Source organism: Oncorhynchus mykiss, chromosome 32, assembly GCF_013265735.2.
Source record: "Oncorhynchus mykiss isolate Arlee chromosome 32, USDA_OmykA_1.1, whole genome shotgun sequence".
Classification (NCBI taxonomy): Eukaryota; Metazoa; Chordata; class Actinopteri; order Salmoniformes; family Salmonidae; genus Oncorhynchus; species Oncorhynchus mykiss.
Window position 1 is genome coordinate 19,572,503 of NC_050572.1, and position 24,142 is coordinate 19,596,644.

Genomic DNA, 24,142 nt, shown 5'->3' on the forward strand with positions numbered 1-24,142 from the left:
TACTATATACAGGAAATATTTGTCAGTTCCAATACAATGATTACATGTGCAGAGATACTGGAGTGATGGTGGTAGATATGTGTAGGGGTAAGGGGACTAGGCAACAGGATAGTATCAAAAATGGTCCACCACCCAAAGGACATCCAGCCAACTCCAGCCAAGCATTGGAGTCAACATGGGCCAGTATTCCTGTGGAACGCTATTTTGTACACTGTGTGAATAACTGATGTAGGCTATATAAGTCTGACATCTTCAAGTGGACAGAAGAATGCAGACAGATTGTAATTCACCATCTGAGGCTTCAGAACGCCGTCCGCAGAGGAATGTGTAACGTCGGTTATTTGCACCCAAGGGGTGCACGTTTTAGTTTTTTGCCCTAACATTACACAGCTGATTTAAATCATCAAGCTTGAATCTGGTCTGTAGTGCTTAGGGAAAAAAACAAAATGTGGTCCTGAGGACAGAGTTTGGGAAACACTTTCTTGGGTTGTTTGAGGTTAAACTCTAAACAGTTCTGGTTTGCATCTACGGGAACTATCAGGTTTAGGCATTCAGATGAATCTTTTGTCAAGTTACGGTAACAACTGTTTCTTGATTTTCTCCCCTGGGCTTCAGATGCATTTTAAACATTTTTAGGATGTTTGTGGTTATCTGCCTGAGTGATCAGGCCCCAACATCTGGTGGGACGACAATGTGTTTGGGGGAGTGTAGCGACTACCAGGCCGGCAGGCAAGCATCTCAGTGGCTTATAGAATGACTAACCTAACTGACTCATGTCTGTCTGTCATTTCCTAGACCTGAAGTCATGGTCTGGATGATTCTACTGAGATGGGCCTTTCCTCTAGGTGGTTCTGGTCCAGATGTGTCCTGTGAAGGTGAAGAAAGAGGTGGAAGAAGCAGGACGCCTAGCATTCTGACTCTAGTCTGGATGTATGGACTGTAGACAGACACCATTGCTTCACGTCAGATGGTGTGACTCTGTCCACACTCGGTTGATCTTACGTTGTGTAGGAGGAGTGTTACGAAGGAGTGACGCCACCTGTTGGACTCCAAACAGAAGACAATGCTGTAACCAGACAGCTTGGTAGACACACACTCTGTGGTATCTGGCCGGCTCTGCTGTTGTCTAGACTCTGCTGTTGTCTAGGCTCTGATGGCAGATATTCCCTCTGGACTGCTGGAGGCTTGTGTAGTGGTTGGAGCAGCCAACGATAAACTCAGGGAAGTCCATCAGGTAGGTACTGCTGACTAAATCAATGGACTGATACATGGTGGGGGCATACACTGTTGTTTTTGCAACACATTGGTTATTGTGGGCTTAGGCTACCACCATATCATATCAATAAGAACACTGTGGAATAGTGGTTAAGAGCATTGGGCCAGTAACCGCAAGGTTGCTGGTTTGAATCCCTGAGCCGACTAGGTGAAAAATCTGCCGGTGTCCTTGAGCATGTCCCTTAACGAGAAATTCCTACTGTAAGTGGCTCTGGATAAGAGCTTCTGCTAAATGACTAAAGTAAATGTAAGAAACATACTTATACACATCATATGTATGTACAGCATGTTACATATTGAAAATGTTTCCACTTCCTGCCAGTCCCATCAACAGGGCAAAATCAAAGAGCTTCCCCTGTTGGGGGCAGAGGTACTACAGGTTCACGCCCCACCTTTTGTGACCAAGGAGAGTGTGAGTAGCGAGACCCATGGTCACACCCCAGCCTTCAGCAGGGTCCAGAGGAGGCGCTCCTTCATCAAGAAGAAGAAGGAGAGGGCTGGAATAGCTAACGGAGAGACAGCCAAGGGTAGCGATGGAGGAGGCGGCACCACCACAGAGGACATCAGTGTCCCCAAGGACCTGGACCTCATCGCCCTGCCTCAACTCTGCTTCCCAGGTGACACAGCGTGATGTCGAGAAGTCGCCGTTTTGATTCAAACTAGAATCATGATAGTGAAATAGCTAGACAAGGATGGATGAAAACTAGCTGTCTAGCTAAATCCCATATACCTTTAGTATTGAGATGTTGATTACTGTACGATATCCCTGTCTAGTAAATTAAATCCATCAAATTAGGACAATACACACACTGAGTTGATTATCTATGTTCTGATTATCACACACAACTGTATATGAAGCAGTGATGTGATTCTTCTTGTCATGCTTATATGAGACCTTGTCGGTATTCTTCCATTGACCAGGTGGTCTTCAGATAGCCAGCGAGCAGAGAGAAGACTCGTACCATTACCTGGTGTTTACTGATGTCTTTGGGAACAGGACACATGCTGTAGTGGTGCAGTACTACAGGCCTATACAGGTGAGACGGCTCACCAGCTGAGCTTTATTCATGCCAACTGGAATGCTTTGGATTCTTGGAAAGAAAATTGTTTAAACAAAGGGGCTTACTGTTACATTCCCTGGGTATGTAGCCTATATTATCTAGGTTTAGATAATCAAAAGATGGATTGATTACAAACATAGACATCTGAAGCCTTTTATGGACAGGTTTTCCTGTTCACTTCTGAGTTAGAAGTCTAATTAAAATGCAGGTTGACATTTATTGGGATGCAGAGCTGAGAGATTTCCACTTTGCTAGCTGCAAAGTAAAAATTGGCAATATATCATGAACATTCATAACAACAGAAATGTGTTTAAGGTTAGGGCTCAACATAAGGTTAGTAGTGTGGTTAGGGTTAACCTGTCTAGGACTGGTTCCGCTGGCGGAACCCCTCGCCAACAGCCAATGAAATTGCAGGGTGCCAAATACAAATCAACAGAAATCTCATAAATCAAATTTCTCAAACATACAAGTATTAGGCACCATTTTAAAGATACAAATCTTGTTAATCCAGCCACAGTGTCTGATTTAAAAAATGCTTTATAGCGAAAGCTCCACAAACGATTATGTTAGGTCACCACCAAGTCACAGAAAAACCCAGCCATTTTTCCAGCCAAAGTGAGGAGTCACAAAAAGCACAAATGGAGATTAAATTAATCACTAACCTTTTGATGATCTTCACCAGATGACACTCATAGGACTTCATGTTACACAATACATGTATGTTTTGTTCGATAAAGTGCATATTTATATCCAAAAATCTCATTTTACATTGGCGTGTTGTGTTTAGTAGTTCTAAAACATGCAGTGATTTTGCAGAGAACCACATCAATTCACAGAAATACTCATTATAATGTTGATGAAAATTCAAGTGTTATGCATGGAACTTTAGATACACTTCTCCTTAATGCAACCGCTGTGTCAGATTTAAAAAAAAACTTTACGAAAAAGCATACCATGCAATAATCTGAGTACGGAGCTCAGAGCCCAAACCAGCCAAAAGAAAAATCTGCCATGTTGCGCAGTCAACAGAAGTCAGAAATAGCATTATAAATATTCACTTACCTTCTATGATCTTCATCAGAATGCACTCCCAGGAATCCCAGTTCCACAACAAATGTTTGATTTGTTCGATAAAGTTAATAATTTATGAACAAATAGCTTCTTTTGTTAGGGCGTTTGGTAAACAAATCCAAACGCACGTTCAGGTCCAGCCGAACGTCGGACGAAAAGTTCAAAACGTTATATTACTGGTCGTAGAAACTGATCAAACTTTGTATAGAATCAATCTTTGGGATGTTTTTATCATAAATGCTCAATGTGACAACCGGAGAATTCCATTGTCTGTAGAAAAGCAATGAAACGAGAGCTACCTCATGTGAATGCGCGTGACTGAGATCGAGGCTGCTGCCAGACCTCTGACTCATTCCCCTCTCTTTCGGCCCCCCTTCACAGTAGAAGCCTGAAACAACATTCTAAAGAGTGTTGACATCTAATGGAAGCATTAGGAAGTGCAAAATGACCCATTTCCCACTGTGTATTCGATAGGGGCTGAGTTCAAAAATGACAAACCTACTTCCTGTTTGGATTTTTTTTCTCAGGTTTTTGCCTGCCATATGAGTTCTGTTATACTCACATACATCATTCAAACAGTTTTAGAAACTTCAGAGTGTTTTCTATCCAATACTAATAATAATATGCATATATTAGCATCTGGGACTGAGTAGGAGGCAGTTTACTCTGGGCACGCTATTCATCCAAAAGTGAAAATGCTGCCCCCTATCCCAAAGAAGTTTTAAATTCCGATTTAATGACTTTGTGGCTGTGCCAGCTAGTGACTACCCTGCAGAGCTGCCTCCAGTACATGAGTCATCCCAATAAATGCCATCCTGCACTAAAAATGCAGGTATGTGTATTACCTGTCTGTCTATTGTTTAGAACACATGTTAAACTCATTCCACGGAGGGCCGAGTGTCTGCGGGTTTTCACTCTTCCCTTGTACCTGATTGATGAAATAAGGTCACTAATTAGTAAGGAACTCTCCTCACCTGGTTGTCTTGGTCTTAATTGAAATGAAAAGCCAAAGACCTGCAGACACTAGGCCTTCCATGGAATGAGTTTGACACCCCTGGTTTAGAAGGACACATGACATAGTAGACCTACAGTAATTTCACCATTCCAGAGATCCTCATCTGGTCATTGGTCACTGATTGGTTGTTTGCTTCCCATTTTTTTCAGGATGTTGGGCACCAAAATGGCCACCTGTCGTCCTCCAAGTCGTCCCGTCTCTACACGGCATACGGCATCTGTGTCATCTCTAAATATCCTTACTACAACGCTCTCCGGGACTGCCTGTCATGGTGAGAACAATTCACTGTTCTCCTACTCCTCTAGGTCTTTGTGTTCGTTCAAGTAAATACCGGAAGAGAATACCAAACAGTACATATCAAACTAAATCCAGCCAGACTTGGGCCATCATTATGTGTCAATGATCAGTTTACTCATCTTAGGCACCTATTGACCTTTTTATGTTAATGTTTTTACTGAACGGCGTCCCTCCCAGTCTCTTGACCCAGCTCAAGCCCAGCTGGATGGGGGACTTTGAGGAGAGGGTGAAGGAGTTTTCAGCCAAGCTGGCGCTGGTGCCCATTCCCCCACCTGGGCAACTTCATGTGGTGAGCCAACTGTTTTTCTCTCCATCTCGCTTTGATATACGTGCATTATTAAACTGTACTATATGCCATTTAGCGCCATGCTCTACCAACTGAGCCATACAGGACCACATCATGTTTCTCTCTTCTATTGTCATGTGTTATGTTGGTAATGTTCCAGCAGGATAATATCTGTTGTTGGTGGTCTATGTTGTTCCTCTGTCCTGTCCCAGGTCTTTAACCTCAGGCCTCTCCAGATTGGGCTTCCCTCCCGGGAGGATAAGGACCGTCCGGCTGTTGACCTGGACCTCCATCTGCCTTTCCTGTGCTTTAGACCCCGACAGCTCCTCCAAGTGAGGACAGACAGTACATAGCTGTCCCACACAGCCTGATTGTACTTCTACTAAACTGCCTAACCCACTACACAATCTGTTCTTTCAATGCAGTTAAAGAAAGTCTACTGTGGAAGACTGGAAATGGGATTATGTGCAAATATACAGAATGTTTCTGTAAACCTGTTTTGATTGGTAAAAGACGTGTATATCTCTATATCAATGTAGCCGTGTGCCTGCGGGCATGTGCTGGTGCCTCTGCTCTTCAGATCATTACCAGCCTGTTGATAGAGCAGAGGGTAGTACTGTTGTCCTGTGACTGGGCCCGGCTCACCCTGCTGGCAGAGAGCCTGATGCTCTTCATCCACCCCCTGGTGTGGCAGCACCCTTTCGTGCCCATCCTCTCACGCCAGATGCTGGACTTCCTCATGGCGCCCACCGCCTACCTCATGGGCTGTCATCTGCACCACTATGAAGAGGTGGCTGCGGTAAGGATGGATTTTCACTACATGGCCATGCTAGAATGGTGTAATCCGATAGTGATAGTTATAGAGATGGTTACTGTGAGTTATCACTATAATGATGGTTAAAGTGGTGGTGGTTAACTTCTTATGGGCAGGTGGGACAGTAGCGTCCCACCTGGCCAACATCCGGTGGAATTGCAGAACGCGAAATTCAAACTACAGTATTATAAATATTTAACTTTCATAAAATTACATCAAAATAAAGCTTTCATAAAATCACAAGTTTAATACATCAAAATAAAGCTTCACTTCTTGTTCGTCCAGCCGCTGTGTCAGATTTCAGAAATGCTTTAAGGCAAAAGCGATTATATGCGGACAGCGCCACACATACAAACGCATGAAAACCATATTTCAACCAGGCAGGTGCAACACGAAAAAAAGAAATGGCAATATAAAAAATGCCTTACCTTTGATCTTCTTATTCTGTTGGCACTCCAAAGGGTCCCAGTTACATCACAAATGGTCCTTTTGTTCGAAAATGTCCTTCTTTATATCCATAATAACTCAGTTTAGCTGGCGTGTTTCAGTCAATAATCCACCCAGTTTCCCTCCATCAAAATGCATACAAAATTAATCCCAAATGTTACTAATAAACTTTTCCAAACAAGTCAAACAACGTTTATAATCAAACCTTAGGTACCCTAATACGTAAATAAACTATACAATTTAAGACGGAGAATCGTTATTGTCTTTACCTGAGAAAAATACCAAAGAACGCGTTCTCTTCCACGCGCTTGGAAACACTACAGCCAAAATGGGAGCCACCTAGAAAACTACAGTTTCTGGCTCATTTTTCCAAAATTCAGCCTGAAACTCTTTCTAAAGACTGTTGACATCTAGTGGAAGCCCTAGGAACTGCAATCTGGGAGGACTTATAATAAAAGTGATAACCATTGAAAATAGTGGTAGGCTGAATGTATTTATTTATTTTGGGGGGGGGGGGGGTTTGTCCTCGGGGTTTCGCCTGCCATATCAGTTCTGTTATACTCACAGACATAATTTTTTAACAGTTTTAGAAAACACTCTTAAGTTTCTATCTAAATCTACCAATTATATGCATATCCTAGCTTCTGGGCCTGAATAGCAGGTAGTTTACTTTGGGCACGCTTTTCATCCGGATGTCAAAATACTGCCCCCTACCCCAGAGGTTAAAGTGGTGGTGGTTAAAGTGGTGGTGGTTAAAGTGGTGGTGGTTAAAGTGGTGGTGGTTAAAGTGGTGGTGGTTAAGGTGGTGGTGGTTAAAGTGGTGGTGGTGGTGACCTCTGCCTGGGGCGGCAGGTAGCCTAGTGATTAGAGAAGTGGGTCTTGAGCAAGGCACTTAACCACCTAGAACTGCTCCAGGGGCACTGCACTGTGGCTGACTCATTTTCCCAGCCCCTCATAGGTGTGTGTCTCTGGGGGTTGGGTTGAGCATAAAGACTCATTTCTGTTTTCTGTAAGTTGATGGACAATAAAGTACATTTTCTTTTACCTTCCCTTACCTCATGGTCTGCCACCTGCACCACTACAAGGAGGTAGCCGCGGTAAGGAGCACTCGTACCATAGTGGAGAATGTTTACACTTCTCATCTGAATTTTTCTGGCATCAGTGATTTATTTCTTATTTAATACCCATATTTATCATGCTTTATTAAGATGTATAATTTATTTTCAGTTTCCACTTGCTTACACGGTATAGAGGATCATGTGGTTCAATGTCCTAACTAACATAAAGTACAGGCGTTAAGAGTCAAGTTAATTTTAGCTTATCCACTTGATTTGTCCCTAATCATTTGTTCTCCTCTGCCACACAGTATTCTCTAAGAGGGGCAGTGTTGTGTTGTGTTGATTTCTGTGTTTTCCCTACATGACAGGAAACGGATGATCTGATCCTGGTTAATATTGATGATGGGACCGTGTCGTCTTCCTGGTCTGATGGGATTGACCTGCCCGATGTCCCGCTGGCGGCCGCAGAATGTTTTATAACACGGTAGGATAGGAGACCATCTGGGGAGTGTTCATTAGGGCTCGCCGTTGCAAAACTTTTTTTCTTATTGTCCCTCTCCGTTTCAGTCTGTTTTCTTTCGTTTGGTGTCTAATGAATTTTACCTAGAGGACAAGACTCACAGTTAGTCTGCTGTCCTAAGATAAACTCGGCAAAAAAAGAAACGTCCTCTCACTGTCAACTGCATTTATTTTCAGCAAATTTAACATGTGTAAATATTTCTATGAGCATAAGATTCAACAAGTTCCACAGACATGTGACTAACAGAAATTGAATAATGTGTCCCTGACCAAAGGGGGTTTCAAAATCAAAAGTAACAGTCAGTATCTGGTGTGGCCACCAGCTGCATTAAGTAATGCAGTGCATCTCCTCCTCATGGACTGCACCAGATTTGCCAGTTCTTGTTGTGAGATGTTACCTCACTCTTCCACCAAGGCACCTGCAAGTTCCCAGACATTTCTCGGGAATGGCCCTAGCCCTCACCCTCCGATCCAACAGGTCCCAGACGTGCTCAATGGGATTGAGATCCGGGCTCATCGCTGGCCATGGCAGAACACTGACATTCCTGTCTTGCAGGAAATCACCCACCGAACAAGCAGTATGGCTGGTGGCATTGTCATGCTGGAGGGTCATGTTAGGATGAGCCTGCAGGAAGGGTACCACCTGAGGGAGGAGGATGTCTTCCCTGTAACGCACAGCGTTGAGATTGTCGGCAATGACAACAAGCTCAATCCGATGATGCTGTGACCATGATGGATCCTGCACCTCCAAATTGATCCCGCTCCAGAGTACAGGCCACGGTGTAACGCTCATTCCTTCGACGATAAACGTGAATCCGACCATCACCCCTGGTGAGACGAAACCACGACTCCTCAGAGAAGACCACTTTTTGCCTGTCTGGCCCATCGACGGTGGGTTTGTGCCCATTGGCGACGGTGTTGCCGGTGATGTCTGGTGAGGACCTGCCTTACAACAGGCCTACAAGCCCTCAGTCCAGCCTCTCTGTCGATTGCGGACTGTCTGAGCGCTGATGGAGGGATTGTGCGATCCTAGTGTAATTCAGGCAGTTGTTGCTATCCTGTACCTGTCCCACAGATGTGATGTTCGGCTTTACCGATCCTGTGTAGGTGTTGTTACACATGGTCTGCCACTGCGAGGCGATCAGCTGTCTGTCCTGTCTCCCTGTAGCGCTGTCTTAGTCGTCTCAGAGTATGGACATGGCATTTTAATGAATTGTTTATGGTTTATTGAACAAGCATCAGAAACAGTGTTTAAACCCTTTACAATGAAGATCTGTGTAGTTATTTGGATTTTCATGAATTATCTTTAAAAGACAGGGTCCTGGAAAAGGGATGTTTATTTTTTTGCTGAGTTTATTACAATGTGTATTGTAATGAATAGGGGAAGGGATGTTATGCAGATAAGTGTGCCACATGTTTTCAGAATATTTCACCAAGTCGAGTATTGGAATAGAACATGTTTTGTTACCCCTCCCCATTAAGTGTGTCTGTGTGTCTGGGTGGGTGGGTGTGGGTGCAGGGTGGAGGGTCTCCAGGTGCACTATGACCTGGAGGTGTGTCACCTGGGGGACAGTACAGAGGTGAATGCGAGGAGGGCCCAGAGGAAGCAGTGGCAGAGCAAACTCAACACACACATCCAGAACATCACTCTGGAACTCATCGTCAACATTTTCAGGTCAGCATCATTTATAAAATTGTATTTGACCTTTATTTTACCGGGCAGGTCAATTTAGAACAAATTCTTTACTTTATTTACAATGACTGCCTAGCAAGAGACAAAAGGCATCAAATATATATTGTTATTCACCGTCGTTCACTATGACTTATAATAATCATGTACAGTATATTTTATTATTACATAGTTACAATATTATAACCTAATTGACATGCTTTAATTATGTAACTTTGATAATTGAGACTCACATTGAGCATATCTAGTCATACATTTTGGGTTGGACCAAAGATGCCTATTTCTCTCACAAGCAAAGCCTTTTGATTATCAAATTGTTTATTTAGGATATAGTGACATTCTAACACTCTTAGTTATCCTATTAAATCTTGCTTTATTACAACCAATACAATTGCAATTCCCTGTGCAAAATCACAGCAATATCCTGTAAAATATCAGGACAGGAAAGCTAATCTAGTGATTATTACCCCCCCATACTCCACACCCCAACCACCACGACAGAGAAGTCCACGATCACCTCAACTATGAGCACAGAGTCTTCAACAGTGAAGAGTTCCTTAGGTCTAGAGAGCCAGCAGACCAGCCATTTTACAAGAAGGTATGATACAAATCCTGGTCTGTCTGTCCAGTGAGATGTCAATCTCTGTTGACTTTTAACCTACAATATTTGGGGCAATATTTTCTGTTCAGAATGTGATCCAATTGAAAGTGAATGCAGTATATTTTGTCGTCTTTGCAGGTGTTGGACACACACATCTTCCACTCATTCCTACGGGATCGTCTGACCAGGAAGATGGACGCATTCACACGTATGGAGCTGAGTACTCGGACAGAAGCTTACAGGTGAGAGGGAAGATGAGAGTTTAGCATAAATATTTACCTTTAAACTAGTAAGAGTTTTTTTTAACCTTGCAAATGGAATTGGATTCAATAGGATTTCAATTTGGTTAAAAAAATAACAAATATTCTAGCACTAACAAACTTGATTCAACTCCTCATCACCCTTTAGAGGTGTGTTAGTGCTACGGCAAAAACAAAAACCCCATTGGGTCCCCAGGACCAGGATTGGGATACACTGCAGTACTGTATCTTCAAACGCACATCCCGAGTCCTTCCCTTCCTGGTATAAGCACAGCCTTTCACCTGATGTCTGTCCTCGCTCCGGGGTGACATTTCCCCTAGGTGCAGATCTAGGATCAGCTTCCCCTTACCATTAGTTGGGAAATGCTAAACTGACCCAAGATCAGCATCTAGAGGCAACTTCACCCTCCAACTCTGGCCTCTTCCCCAGGCTGAGGTCCATGACAGAGTCTCCGCGGCGGCCCACCATGCAGGAGTTGGCCCGTAAATACACCAGCCCAGAGAGCCGGCTCAGCAAGAGGCTGGGGGCCAGCCTGCCCAACCTGGGGGAGAGTGGGGGGTCTCTGGTGGGGCCCCTCAGGCAGACCTCCTTCAAGAACATACAGGTGGACAGCGGTAGGTTCAGGTGGACAGCGGTAGGTTCAGGTGGACAGCGGTAGGTTCAGGTGGACAGCTACGCGTGTGAACAACAAGCCATAGAGAGAGAGAGGACTCATCTTTGTATCTGTGCCATTATAGCGTCTGTGATGGCATGGGCTATTTAACGTTGTCAATTTTATTAATTGGCTGATTTCTCCCAACTTCTAGGAATCCCCACCCAGTGTACTACTTGGTGGAATGGTGGAGGCCCTTAATGGCAATGACCATGCTAAAGCAGTTATATCCATTATGAGTCCTCTATCTATCTCTATGACAACAGGCACAACCTCTATGTTGTTTTCCAAAGTTGGCGAAATGTCGTGCGTCAACTTTTATATTAGTGTATTTGTAACAACCTAACCAATGCGAAACTTCTATTCGATCAGATAAGGCTCATGTAGCAAATGAGCAATTACATTTATTTTTTGTTGACCAAATTCTACAATCATTGACCTCCATACCAGAATTCTGGAGTAAAGCCTCCCGTTTTGCCTCTTCCTCTATGCTACTACCATTGACCGGCGAAGAATTTAACTCAGGGGGGTCACCGCAATCGTTCTTCAACGAGGTCCGGAGGGCCGCACTGAAAATGTATTATAAAAATAGTTTGCAATGCTCCCTGACTGTCTAGTGATTCATTAGCAAGCTGGAGTGTCAAGAAACCATTATCATTCTACACAGTTTGGATGTGGTAAAATGGTTTACTCAAAACACTTGAGGGCTGGATTCAACACCCCTGATATAACTTAGAAATGCCTCATGAGCTTGGTTTAACTGGTGTACCCCATCAGAACCCAAAATATCAGCTTGTTTTACTCCAATGTTTGTAAATAAGATACATGTAAACAAGCACTCTATAGCCTCCACATGGTTAAAACTTTAATTTGGATACCGTGGATTTAAAAAAAAAAAATATTTGGATGGTCGGTCCTTGCATTCATAGCTCTATCTATGAATTTGAGAGTGATCAAACATTTCTCCAGCCCCATCCCTCAGCTTTTTACCGAAACTGTGGTCTGGACAATCCTTTGTTATTGTTCCAATTGCTGATTGGCCCTTTTAAGGGTTCTTCTGTATGAATAGATTTAATCTAAGAAACACTGACCTCAGTTCTTGAAACCTTTGTGATGGAACCCCATAGGTATGAAGTCTCCCCAGAGGCCCGTGAGATTCTTCAAGCTTCCTGAGTTCCCCCCTCCGCTGGCCTACCACTACGTCCAGAATTACTACCAGGAGATGATCACCCTCCTGGGCAAGGCCATCAGCGGGGCGGCCTCCGGGGACTCCTCTCTCCTGGCTCGCTATCACTACCTCAGGGGCTTCGTCAACACCGTGGCCGGTAAACGCCTGGATGCTCTAGAAGACTTCCAGAACCTCTACAAGACAGACACAGACATCTTCCCTGGCGAGCTGGTCAACGCGTTGGTGGACTCTCTACAGGAGGGCGAACAGGCACTGGCTGACCGCCGACCCGAAATCAAACACCTGATTAGTCGAGTAAAGAGGGACCATGAGAGGGAGCGGGCGCGCCATGTCGATGAAGGTGTCAAGCGGTTCCAACTCCCGAAAAAGCACATGCAGTTGGAGGACTTTGTGAGGCACGTGCAGGAGTCTGGGATTGTCAAAGACCAGGGGACCATTCACCGGCTGTTTGAGGCTCTCACTGTGGGTAAGGAAGTCATACAGACTAGAGGTCGACTGATTATGATTTTTCAACGCTGATACCGATTATTGGTAAGACCAAAAAAGCCAATACCGAGTAATCGGCCGATTTTATTATTTTTGTTGTTGTAATAATGACAATTACAACAATACTGAATGAACACTTATTTTAACTTAATATAATACATCAATAAAATCAATTTAGCCTCAAGTAAATAATGAAACATGTTCAATTTGGTTTAAATAACGCAAAAACAAAGTGTTGGAGAAGAAAGTAAAAGTGCAATATGTGCTATGTAAGAAAGCTAACGTTTCAGTTCCTTGCTCAGAACATGAGAACCTATGAAAGTTGGTGGTTACTTTTAACATGAGTCTTCAATATTCCCAGGTAAGAAGTTTTAGGTTGTAGTTATTATAGGAATTATAGGACTATTTCCCTCTATACCATTTGTATTTCATTAACCTTTGACTATTGGATGTTCTTATAGGCACTTTAGTATTGCCAGTTTTATTTATTGCCTCTCCTCGCTCCTCCCTGGGCTCGAACCAGCAACACAACGACAACAGCCACCATTGAAGCAGCGTTACCCATGCAGAGCAAGGGGAACAACTACTCCAAGTCTCAGAGCGAGTGAAGTTTGAAACGCTATTAGCGCGCGCTAACTAGCTAACCATTTCACTTCGGTTACACGAGCCTCATCTCGGGAGTTGATAGGCTTGAAGTATTAAACAGTGCAATGCTTGACGCACAACGAAGAGCTGCTGTCAAAACGCACAAAGTGCTGTTTGAATGAATGTTTACGGGCCTGCTTCTGCCTACCACCGCTCAGTCAGATACTTGTATGCTCAGTCAGATTCTATGCAACGCAGGACACGCTAGATAATATCTAGTAATATCATCAACCATGTGTAGTTAACTAGTGATTATGATTGATCGTTTTTTATAAGATAAGTTTAATGCTAGCTAGAAATTTACCTTGGCTTACTGCATTCGCGTAACAGGCAGTCTCCTTGTGGAGTGCAACGAGAGAGAGGCAGGTTGTTATTGTGTTGGACTAGTTAACTGTAAGGTTGCAAGATTGGATCCCCTGAGCTAACAAGGTGAAAATCTGTCATTCTGCCCCTGAAAGAGGCAGTTAACCCACCGTTCCTAGACCGTCATTGAAAATAAGAATGTGTTAACTGTCTTGCCTAGTTATATAAAAGTATAAAAACAAAAAAACAATAAAAAAAAATCGGCAAACCGGCACCCAAAAATACAGATTTCCAATTGTTATAACTTGGAATTGGCCCTAATTAATCGTCCATTCCGATTAATCGGTCAACCTCTAATACAGACACCAAGCTTAGAAAGAGGGAAATAATGAGTGAGAGTAAAGGAGAGAGGGTTGTCTCTTTTGGTGGAGGTTTTCTTCTATGTTAGTTTTGCAGTAGCCCCTTGTTGTATGGGACTCATGAACATAATCCAATTGATAAAACTTGGCCTATAATCCGTAAACACTCCAGTCCCTGTGATTGATGTGTTAATACCTTACTACATGTAGTGTGAATGGCCATGCTAATTCATCTGACTATTGAATCTGCTTAATTTCTTATCCTTTACCTGATCAGAATGTTGTAAGAGCAGCTTGGGTTGGCATGGTGGTGGTGGTGGCTCTGCGGTGAAGGCTTCTTCCCAGTCTATCTTTTACCTTGATTCCAATCTGGAGGGTAAGCATAGCATTATACCCTGACTGCCTGCAGATTGTGCTGTGCCCAACTCCTATCTTGGTGTGTGTGTGTTGCTTTGGCCTGTGTGTGTTCTGCTTAATCAACTATCCCCTCGGGTCTTAAATCTGAGAAGTGTTTGCTTTTAACATTAGTGTTGCTTCAAACACCTCACATAGCATTCATGGCTGACGTCTAGGTAATATTTTCTTTCTTTGTTTTGAAGGACAAATACTATTTGTCCTATGTGTTCAATTGACTGTTACAGGACTCTTATTTTACAATGGTCTATTGGACTGTGAGTAGCCTCATGGAAGTGTGTTAAAGTGCCTCACGTTTCACTTTACATAGGAGTCATACTGTGCACGTCCAGTAGGGCCAGGGACAATATCAGTATCGAAACAAAACATGAAGCGGATTTAACATCTTTAGAAAAACAGCTCTAATGTTGGAAACAAACATCATTATGTTGTCGTCCAGAGTCACATTTATTTATTTTCCAAGCTATAGAACACAATATTTTACATACAGCAGGTTTTTAAAGAGTTTAGTCTGCTTCGTGTTTTCAATTTTGCCATGGAAAAAATATTGTTATACTGTTATGGTCCCGGCCCTAACTTCCAGTGAGCTTTGTGTGAATCTTTTTCTCCAGTAAACCCACACACCATGAACTTGCTCCACCAGCCAATCAAAAAAAGGCTGTTTAATGTGGTTCCTAATACTATAACTCCTTCCCCAACCCTGCTAGTCACCTTTCCATTCTAGCTCATTGATTATTGTTTTGAATGAGAAACCTAGTTGAATCACACCCAGTTTACAGTGAATGTAAACTGCCCCTATGGTTGCAAAACCCTGACTGTAGACTGCTCCCTGCAGGCCAGCAGAAACAGGTGGACCCGGAGACATTCCGCGTGTTCTACACCTTCTGGAAGGAGACTGAGGCCGAGGCTCAGGAAGTGGCCCTGCCGGCCTCGGCCCTGGAGCACTTGGAGGCTAATGAGTGTGTCTTCAAGCTGTCCTCTTCGGTCAAGACCAGCCACGGCGTGGGCAAGATCGCCATGACACAGAGACGGCTGTTCCTGCTGACCGAAGGACGACCCGGGTACATGGAGGTTACCAAGTTCAGAGACATTGAGGTGAGTTAGGACCTAATTGATCTACGATACTACTACACTTTGTGATATACTGTATATTACTCATGATACTATATATTTGTATAGATATTACTACAATATGTGAATACATTGAAGGCTCTCGAATCAATAATGAAAAAATGTTTTATTCACTCCGTCGGGGTCTCAACTTAGTGTTGGAAGTTAGAATAGTAGAATACACAAGGTGCAATTTCGAAATTTGGTTGTACATCAACAGTTTTTGATGTCAATCACTGATAGTCATTCAATTAGCCCATGTCAGCTGGCCGCTACCAATCTAAAAAATGTTAGCTATCTAAACTTAGTAATCATGGTTGAATTACTGGCTGGGGGGTGGGGGCATTTGATTTTGTTAGTCAGTCTCACTCAGATATCATATTAAAAACGGCAAACATTTCTCTCCATCGTAAGGCAAAATGTGTAGAATTGTAGGAAATTGGCTGTAAAACATGGTGTATGCATGGGTACGCAGTTCAGATGTTTTGTGGCCCCCACCCCCATCAAAGTTGCCCATCCATGCATTAATCTATACAATAAAAGGAATGTGTTTGATGTGCTTATAGATGTGTAATCTATGCTCTGCTATGCAGCTAATGTAGACAACTACATCTGTTTTTTAAAAACACTCTATTTCATATACTGTCATATTGAGAAACAGGACATTTTCCTGGGTCTATCCATGTTATGATTGCTTATAGCAAGTGTTACAGTGCACTGTAAGTATGTCATAAGGCACTATAAATACACTCATAAGGCCTTATACATGTGTACTATCATACAAAGTCTTACCAAATATGACATTACAAATATGAATGTCAAAGATGGTGTTAGGTGAATAATTGCTCCCAGATCTGTGGTCTTTACAACCATAGGAGTTTGCTATACAGAACAAACAGATCTGGCACCAGGCTAGTGAATAACCAGTTGACTCTTGTACCTCAGGACGTGAAGATCTCCTCTGCTCCCTTCCTACTGCTGAGGATCCCGTCTTTGAAGATCAAGACCACCCTGAGGAAGGAGACGTTCGAGGTCAACCTGAAGTCAGAGGTTGACCTCTGGCACCTCATGGTCAAGGAGATGTGGGCTGGAAGGAAGATGGCCGACAACCACAAGGTAGTATGTCAAAATGTGATTGGAAAATGTATTAATCTGTCTCTGGGTGCGTGTCAATTTATATAATTTTTTTGACTGAATTGTGCACCCGTTCACTACTTCCCACAAAAGCTTCTCTCTCTATCCCGCTCTGCATACGACTATGTATGGCCAGTATGTAGCTACACTATGAAGGGAGTTTTTCTTTAGCAGCACAGATGGCCAACGTTAGCACTAAAACCATTCTGTCCTGATCCCACCCTGGGCCTCTCTGGCAGATTGGACTGTAGCTCAGTGGGTGTGGTTGACATTCCATGTAAGAGGGGGAGCTATGGAGTTTCATATGGGCTTGGCTCTATTGTTCAGCCAGTCCAAAGTCTGCACCACTCTCCAGCCTTCAGTTTCCCCTATTAAACTGCATGAAACAACATGGACGCTGCTGGCCCCCGGCCCATCTCACTTCATGTATTGTCGTCTTCTCTGTTATCACTGGAAAGACCGCATTTCCCAGGGTTAAGTTCTGGCTTTCTCTTTAATTAAGGCCTCATCCCCTGCTGCCTCCAGCTAGCCTAGCTCCGGATCTTTTTGTGCTGTCGTGGCATGACAATAACTACACTAGACAAGGAGTTGGTAAGACCGCACCAACAGATCTGGCACCAGGCTAGCCTCCTTCAACACATGGTTCAGATGCCATGGAGTTACCGTAAGAGCCAGTTGGTCTGGTTACAAACTACTGGCCCTAGAGATATTTTGCTTTCTATTCCTCTTCTCTTTTTCATGTTGACGTCAGCATGATGTCATGGGAAACAGACTCTTGCACATCTGGAGCATAGAATGTGTGACGTTCATCATAATTCATATACATATGAATAGAATCTCAAATCTGCATTGTTTCTCGCTCTTCCTCTCCTACTCTCTCTCCCTCTTCCTCGCTCTCTCAGGACCCCCAGTATATGCAGCAGGCTCTGACCAACGCCCTGTTGATGGATGCAGTGGTTGGCTGTCTGCAGTCACAAAAGGCCATTTTTGCTGCAACCAAGCTGGCACACTTTGACAGAATGAAACTGGAAGGTATGGCAACTGAGATATTTGTGGAGCTATGAATTAGGTTTAAGCAGCTTGTGTCTCCCAAAGTTGATATTTTTACATGACAAAAAGACACTGGAAAAACATGAGATCATACCAAAAAACCCACAACATTTTAGATCATTGAAATGAATAACTTTACAGAAAGCGCATGTTTATAAGTCTTGTTTCTCAGGAGATTTTTTTTTATTCATTTCAAACTTTGACCTCTGAGCTTTCTCTCCATCCTGAACAGTCCCGCTGATGGTACCTAAATCCACGTCAGAGACCCTGAAACACAAGATCAACCCTTCTCTGGGCCTGACTAGCCCCCAGGCAGTGGATGTTCTGCTTTACACCCCAGGTAAACTCTCAGGCACACTGTCAGTCTCAAAGGAACGTGTCAGTCATGACATCAGACACCGTTCCTGTTCAACAAACTGGTAACTACATATCTATAGAATGATTTCCCAGTACTATAAACACCCTACAGGATGCTCAGTAAGTCACGTAGGTACTGCTGGTATTTCCCATTCAACCTAAACTCTCCTCCAGTCTAGGACATACCACGTACCCTCACACAGTACTCCTCAGATCATAACTGTCATGGTAGTACACCTCAAATCTGTGTTCTGTAGTCGAGGTATTGCATGACAACAACACCCGAGAGTCATGTTGTCTATGTCCTAGTAACATATGTCACACTCCAGACCTGGTTTCAAATACTATTTAATAATCCTTCAAATACTTGTGTTTGTTTTAATCTGCCTTGAGTGTCAGGTGCGTGGGGTTTGCACTTTTGTGACTATTCAATTGGTTCCATTACAACAGGCAAGCTCAATCAAGCATAGCTTAAGTATTTTAAATGGTGTTTGAACCCAGGTCTGTCACACCCGCTACTGCTGCTTGGACAGTGACGGTGTCAGGTTACAGGAGGAGGCTTGGCAGAAAGGGCCAGAGGCGTTTTTATTTTATTTCACTGCCTCTTAAACAAATAATAAGGCACAGCTTTTCCCAACTCATCACCACCAACCACTTCCTGTTGTGTTCCTTAGTTTCATCCTTAGGTTCATGCAGTGCTTACTGATAGTAGACTCATATAATAGTCTAAATAGAATCACTGTGATTGTTCCTCCTACTCAAACCACAAATGTTTATATTACAGTTGAAGTCTGAAGTTTACATACACCTTAACCAAATACATTTAAACTCAGTTTTTCACCATTCCTGACATTTAATCCTAGTAAATATTCCCTGTCTTAGGTCAGTTAGGGTCACCACTTTATTTTAAGAATGTGAAATGTCAGAATAATAGTAGAGATTTATTTCAGCTTTTATTTCTTTCATCACATTCCCAGTGGGTCAGAAGTATACATACACTCAATTAGTATTTGGTAGCATTCCCTTTAAATTGTTTAACTTGGGTCAAATGTTTTCGCGTAGCCTTCCACAAGCTTCCCACAATAAGTTTGGTGAATTTTGGCCCGTTCCTCCTGACAGAGCTGGTGTAACTGAGTCAGGTTTGTAGGCCTCCTAAATCGCACAAGCTTTTTCAGTTCTGCCCACAAATGTTCTATAGGAAAGAGGTCAGGGCTTTGTGATGGCCACTCCAATACCTTGACTTCGTTGTCCTTAAGCCATTTTGCCACAACATTGGAAGTATGTTTGGGGTCATTGTCCATTTGGAAGACCCATTTGCAACCAAGCAAAACATCCACATAATTTTCCTGCCATCTATTTTGTGAAGTGCACCAGTCCCTCCTAAAGCAAAACACCCCCACAACATGATGCTGCCACCCCCGTGCTTCACAGTTGGGATGGTGTTCTTCGGCTTGCAAGCCTCCCCCTTTTTCTTCCAAACATAACGATGGTCATTATGGCCAAACAGTTCTATTTTTGTTTCATCAGACCAGAGGACATTTCTCCAAAAAGTACGATCTTTGTCTCCATGTGCAGTTGCAAACCATAGTCTGGCTTTTTTTATGGAGGTTTTGGAGCAGTGGCTTCTTCCTTGCTGAGCGGCCTTTCAGGTTGTATCGATATAGGACTCGTTTTACTGATACTTTTTTATAGATACTTTTGTAACCGTTTCCTCCAGCATCTTCACAAGGTCCATTTCTGTTCTTGATTTGCACTTTTCGCACTAAATACGTTCATTTCTAGGAGACAGAACGCGTCTCCTTCCGGAGCGGTATGACGGCTGCGTGGTCCCCTGGTGTTTATACTTGCGTACTATTCTTTGTACAGATGAACGTGTTCCCTTCAGGCGTTTTAAAATTGCTCCCAAGGATGAACCAGACTTGTGGAGGTCTACAATTATTTTTTCTGTGCTCTTGGCTGATTTCTTTTGATTTTCCCATGATGTCAAGCAAAGAGGCACTGAGTTTGAAGGTAGTCCTTGAAATACATTCACAGGTACACCTCTAATTGACTCAAATGATGTCAATTAGCCTAACAGAAGCTTCTAAAGCCATTACAATTTTCCAAGCTGTTTAAAGGTACAGTCAACTTAGTGTATGTAAACTTCTGACCCACTGGAAATGTGATACAGTGAAATAATCTGTCTGTAAACAATTGTTGGAAAAAGTAACTTGTCATGCACAAAGTAGATGTCCTAACCAACTTGCCAAAACTATAGTTTGTTAATAAGACATTTGTGGAGTGATTGAAAAAGAAGTTTTAATGACTCCAACCTAAGTGTATGTGAATTTCCACAGACCTGTATTACACTATCTGACACAGTGAGATGTTTTTCTCTGACTCATTTGTACGGTTCGTGTTTTCACTGGGCACGTTGTAAGAAACATGCTCTAGTCTCCAAGGCTCCTCAGTCCCAGCACTCTGTGTAAAGGAGCCTGTGTCTTTTTTATTTGATTTATTTGACCTTTATTTAACTAGGCAAGTCAGTTAAGAACAAATTCTTATTTTCAATGACGGCCTAGGAACAGTGGGTTAACTGCCTGTTCAGGGGCAGAACGACAGATTGGTACCTTGTCAGCTCTAACCACTAGGCTACCCTAGTGACATCAAGGAACCAACAGCAGCTTCTTTGTTTAACACTGTGTCCCTTCTCCCTACTCCTTCCCCTGGTCCTCTCACAGACAGTGGTGTGTTTGTCTGAGCCTTCCCCCTGATTGGTCCATCTGTAACCAATTAGAAGGGGGCATGGTAGTGGCCATGGTACGGGGCCTGGACTTGACACTCTAGGCCTGTGGTTCACAAACCTCTTCTTGGAGACCCCCAAGACATTCCATATCTTTGAACAATTCCAGAGCTAGCACACCTGATTCCACTTGTCAACTAATCATCAAACGCTTGAATAGGTAAATCAGGGGATCGAGTTCAGGGCTACAACAAACTTGTGAAATGTCTAGGTGGAGAGGTTTGAGAAGCACCGCTCTAGGCATTAGTAATAGTGCTACATCAGCTCAGAGCACCGTTGAAGTCCCAGCTCTCTGGGACTAAATGTAGGTCACTTATGTACCCTTGGACAGAGTCTAGATTCCCTCCTCCCCTCCTTTCTGTTCTGTTCATCACTCCTCCCCAAGAAAGGGAGGATGTGACACATCAAGTTCTTTTCTTTTTCCTATTATGATTTGAAAAATAAATGTTAGGCCGTAAGAGGAAATGGAACAGCTAGGCTGAAGGAGGACAGATTTAGGTTGTATTCCATAATATGGATTGATGTCTGAAAAGTTCCATATGTCTGCCATTGTGTAACTAAATGTTTACACTTCTTCAGTGTGTGTGTGTGTGTGTGTGTGTGTTAGAGAGATTCACCTTTGCACATAAGACACTATATGTATTTATTATACATGAAGAATATTCAATGCATTTCAGCCTCAGCCTTCATCAGGGATTTTTTATATTTTTAACTTAATACAGTGCATTCGGAAAGTATTCAGACCCCTTGACTTTTCCCACATTTTGTTAGGTTACAGCCTTATTCTAAAATTGATTTAATAAAAAAAATCTCTCGATCTACACACAATAGCCCATAATGACAAAGCGAAAACAAGTTTTTAGACATTTCTGCAAAAAATTAAAAACATACCTTATTTAAGTATTCAGACCCTTTGCTATGAGACTATAAATTGAGCTCAGGTGCATCTTGTTTCCATTGATCATCCTTGACATATTTCTACAACTTGATTGGAGTCCACCTGTGGTAAATTCAATTGATTGGACAAGATTTGGAAAGGCACACCCTGTCTATATAAAGTCCCACAGTTGACAGTGCATGTCAGAGCAAAAACCAAGTCATGAGGTCGACGGAATTGTCCTTAGAGCTTTGTTTTTGCTTTGTAATTATGGGCTATTGCATGCATGTTGAGGGGGGGAAAAACAATTTAATCCATTTTAGAATAAGGCTGTAACAACATTGTGGGAGAAGTCAAGAGGCCTGAATACTTTCCAAATGCACTGTAGTTACCATCTCTACTAGTCAAGCCATGAGCTACTTACTGTATTTGAATCAGACCTACAGTATATAGACTTTTTCAGGATATGAGAAATATTCTGCCATGCTTGTAGGACAATAGAAATAGATGCATAGAAAAGGCAGTTCCTGCATTCAGCAATATTTTTGTTCACATTCTCAGGCCAGCTGGGTGTGTCGTCTGACTCTGAGGGTGATGGGAACCCCAAACTGTGGTGTGCCCTGAGTGACGGGAAGGTGGTGGTGTTTGATGCAGCCAGCTGGTCCATGCAGCAGAACCAAGTCCAAGTGGGAACTTCACGAGTGGTATGGCTGTGGAATGGGGATGGGACCACTATTTTAAAGGAGTAGGCAAATTGAAGGGGGGAGGACAATTTATAGAATTATCAAAAAGCAGTAGTAATTCACTTACCACATTTAGTCGTCTTCTGCTTGGTCCCATTTGGCTATATTTAGTGTTTGTGTAGATGAAAATAACTCAAGGGATTCTGCTGACCCCTGGTGGGTACAGTATGTTATGACTGAAATTACCTGCTTGGACCTGCTTCTATGTTTTTGAAATGGTACGGTTTTAAAATGGTGTTTTATGTCTGAAATGTCTTGGTGCCATGGTTTGAAATAGGCAGGCAACCTGGTTTGAAATAGGCAGGCCACCTGGTTTGAAATAGGCAGGCCACCTGGTTTGAAATAGGCAGGCCACCTGGTTTGAAATAGGCAGGCCAGCCTGTCTGGTAACATGGTCCTGAGATTCCATGTTTTGTTGTTTTGTCCAGAACTGCATGCTGGGAGTGGACCGGCAGCAAGTGTGGATTGGCTCCCAGGATTCAGTAATTTACATAATCAGCACCCGCAGCATGTCCTGTAACAAGCAACTGACAGACCACCGCAGTGAGGTCACAGGGCTGTCCCTAGGGGAACGCAGCGAGAAATACAGGTGAAGGGTGACGATGACATGCAGTTGAAAACTATCCGGCTGGCTTAAACTTAAACATTTACAGTAATGTTGATTAATGAGCACTGTCCTTGTAAAATGAAATGTAATATAGTGAAGTTAAACATACAGCTACTACTGGCATCATATCCACAGAGAGAGCTGTCTTTTTAGGACCGCATGATAACAGCATCAATGAGCAGTCCCAGCTCGAAGTAAAATTGTTTTAAGTATAACATCCTTTCTTTATGCCTGGGTCGTGTTCATTAGGCACCAAAAGGAGGACAATGGACTTAAGCAGGGAGCGACTATCTGAACGTGTCCAATATGAAATGCTCTTTCCCGTTTTTAAAAACATTTCGCTACTGTGTGCCACAATAAACACGACCCTGCTGATTTTTTTTCCCCCTGTGGTTATGAATAACATGAATCTTTACCTGAACATGTATTCCCTGTTGCAGCCCCAAGGTGGCATACTCCTGCAGTGCGGAGGGTGCAGTGATAGTGTGGGACGTGTCCACGTTACAGGTCAGGAAACAGTTCCAGGTCTCCTGCGACCGTCTCCAGTCCGTTCAGCTCTGCAATGGAACCCTATGGTGCTGTAAGTACACGTACAAGCATAAAAATAGGGTACTTAAAATAACTTCTGGTTGTACTATACTACTGTGTATATTTATTTATTTTTATTTCACATTTATTTAACCAGGTAGGCCAGTTGAGAACAATTTCTCATTTACAACTGCGACCTGGCCAAGATAAAGCAAAGCAGTACGACACAAACAACAACACGGAGTTACACATGGAATAAACAAACATACAGTCAATAACACAATAGAAAAAGTATATGTACAGTGTGTTCAAATGAGGTGAGGTAAGGCAATAAATAGGCCATAGTGGCGAAATAATTACAATTTAGCAATTAAACACTGGAGTGATAGATGTACAGAAGATGAATGTGCAAGTAGAGCTACTGGGGTGCAAAGGAGCAAAAAAAACAATATGGGGATGAGGTAGTTGGATGGGCTATTAAGAGATGGGCTATATACAGGTGCAGTGATCT

The 24,142-nt window shown here is 42.9% G+C and overlaps 1 protein-coding gene across 6 annotated transcripts in view; it reads left to right on the forward strand.

Moving 5' to 3' along the window:
- The window catches only part of dennd3a (DENN/MADD domain containing 3a), a 49,635-nt gene that overhangs the window by 19,313 nt on the left and 6,180 nt on the right, over positions 1-24,142 (forward strand). For 2 of the 6 annotated variants that reach the window (XM_021560032.2, XM_021560031.2), the window contains exons 2-23: positions 796-1,234; positions 1,598-1,892; positions 2,197-2,312; positions 4,572-4,693; positions 4,897-5,008; positions 5,218-5,337; positions 5,586-5,804; positions 7,352-7,363; positions 7,693-7,808; positions 9,363-9,518; positions 10,035-10,131; positions 10,273-10,376; positions 10,825-11,009; positions 12,175-12,702; positions 14,307-14,405; positions 15,279-15,538; positions 16,499-16,669; positions 17,590-17,719; positions 17,970-18,077; positions 22,315-22,457; positions 22,925-23,085; positions 23,544-23,683. In XM_021560032.2, the coding sequence (XP_021415707.2) occupies positions 1,154-1,234; positions 1,598-1,892; positions 2,197-2,312; positions 4,572-4,693; positions 4,897-5,008; positions 5,218-5,337; positions 5,586-5,804; positions 7,352-7,363; positions 7,693-7,808; positions 9,363-9,518; positions 10,035-10,131; positions 10,273-10,376; positions 10,825-11,009; positions 12,175-12,702; positions 14,307-14,405; positions 15,279-15,538; positions 16,499-16,669; positions 17,590-17,719; positions 17,970-18,077; positions 22,315-22,457; positions 22,925-23,085; positions 23,544-23,683 (3,475 nt within the window). In that variant the 5' untranslated portion in view covers positions 796-1,153. The remainder of the gene's footprint in view (positions 1-795; positions 1,235-1,597; positions 1,893-2,196; positions 2,313-4,571; positions 4,694-4,896; positions 5,009-5,217; positions 5,338-5,585; positions 5,805-7,351; positions 7,364-7,692; positions 7,809-9,362; positions 9,519-10,034; positions 10,132-10,272; positions 10,377-10,824; positions 11,010-12,174; positions 12,703-14,306; positions 14,406-15,278; positions 15,539-16,498; positions 16,670-17,589; positions 17,720-17,969; positions 18,078-22,314; positions 22,458-22,924; positions 23,086-23,543; positions 23,684-24,142) is intronic. The other 4 variants (XR_002468339.2, XM_021560033.2, XM_021560034.2 and 1 more) reach the window with 4 other exon arrangements.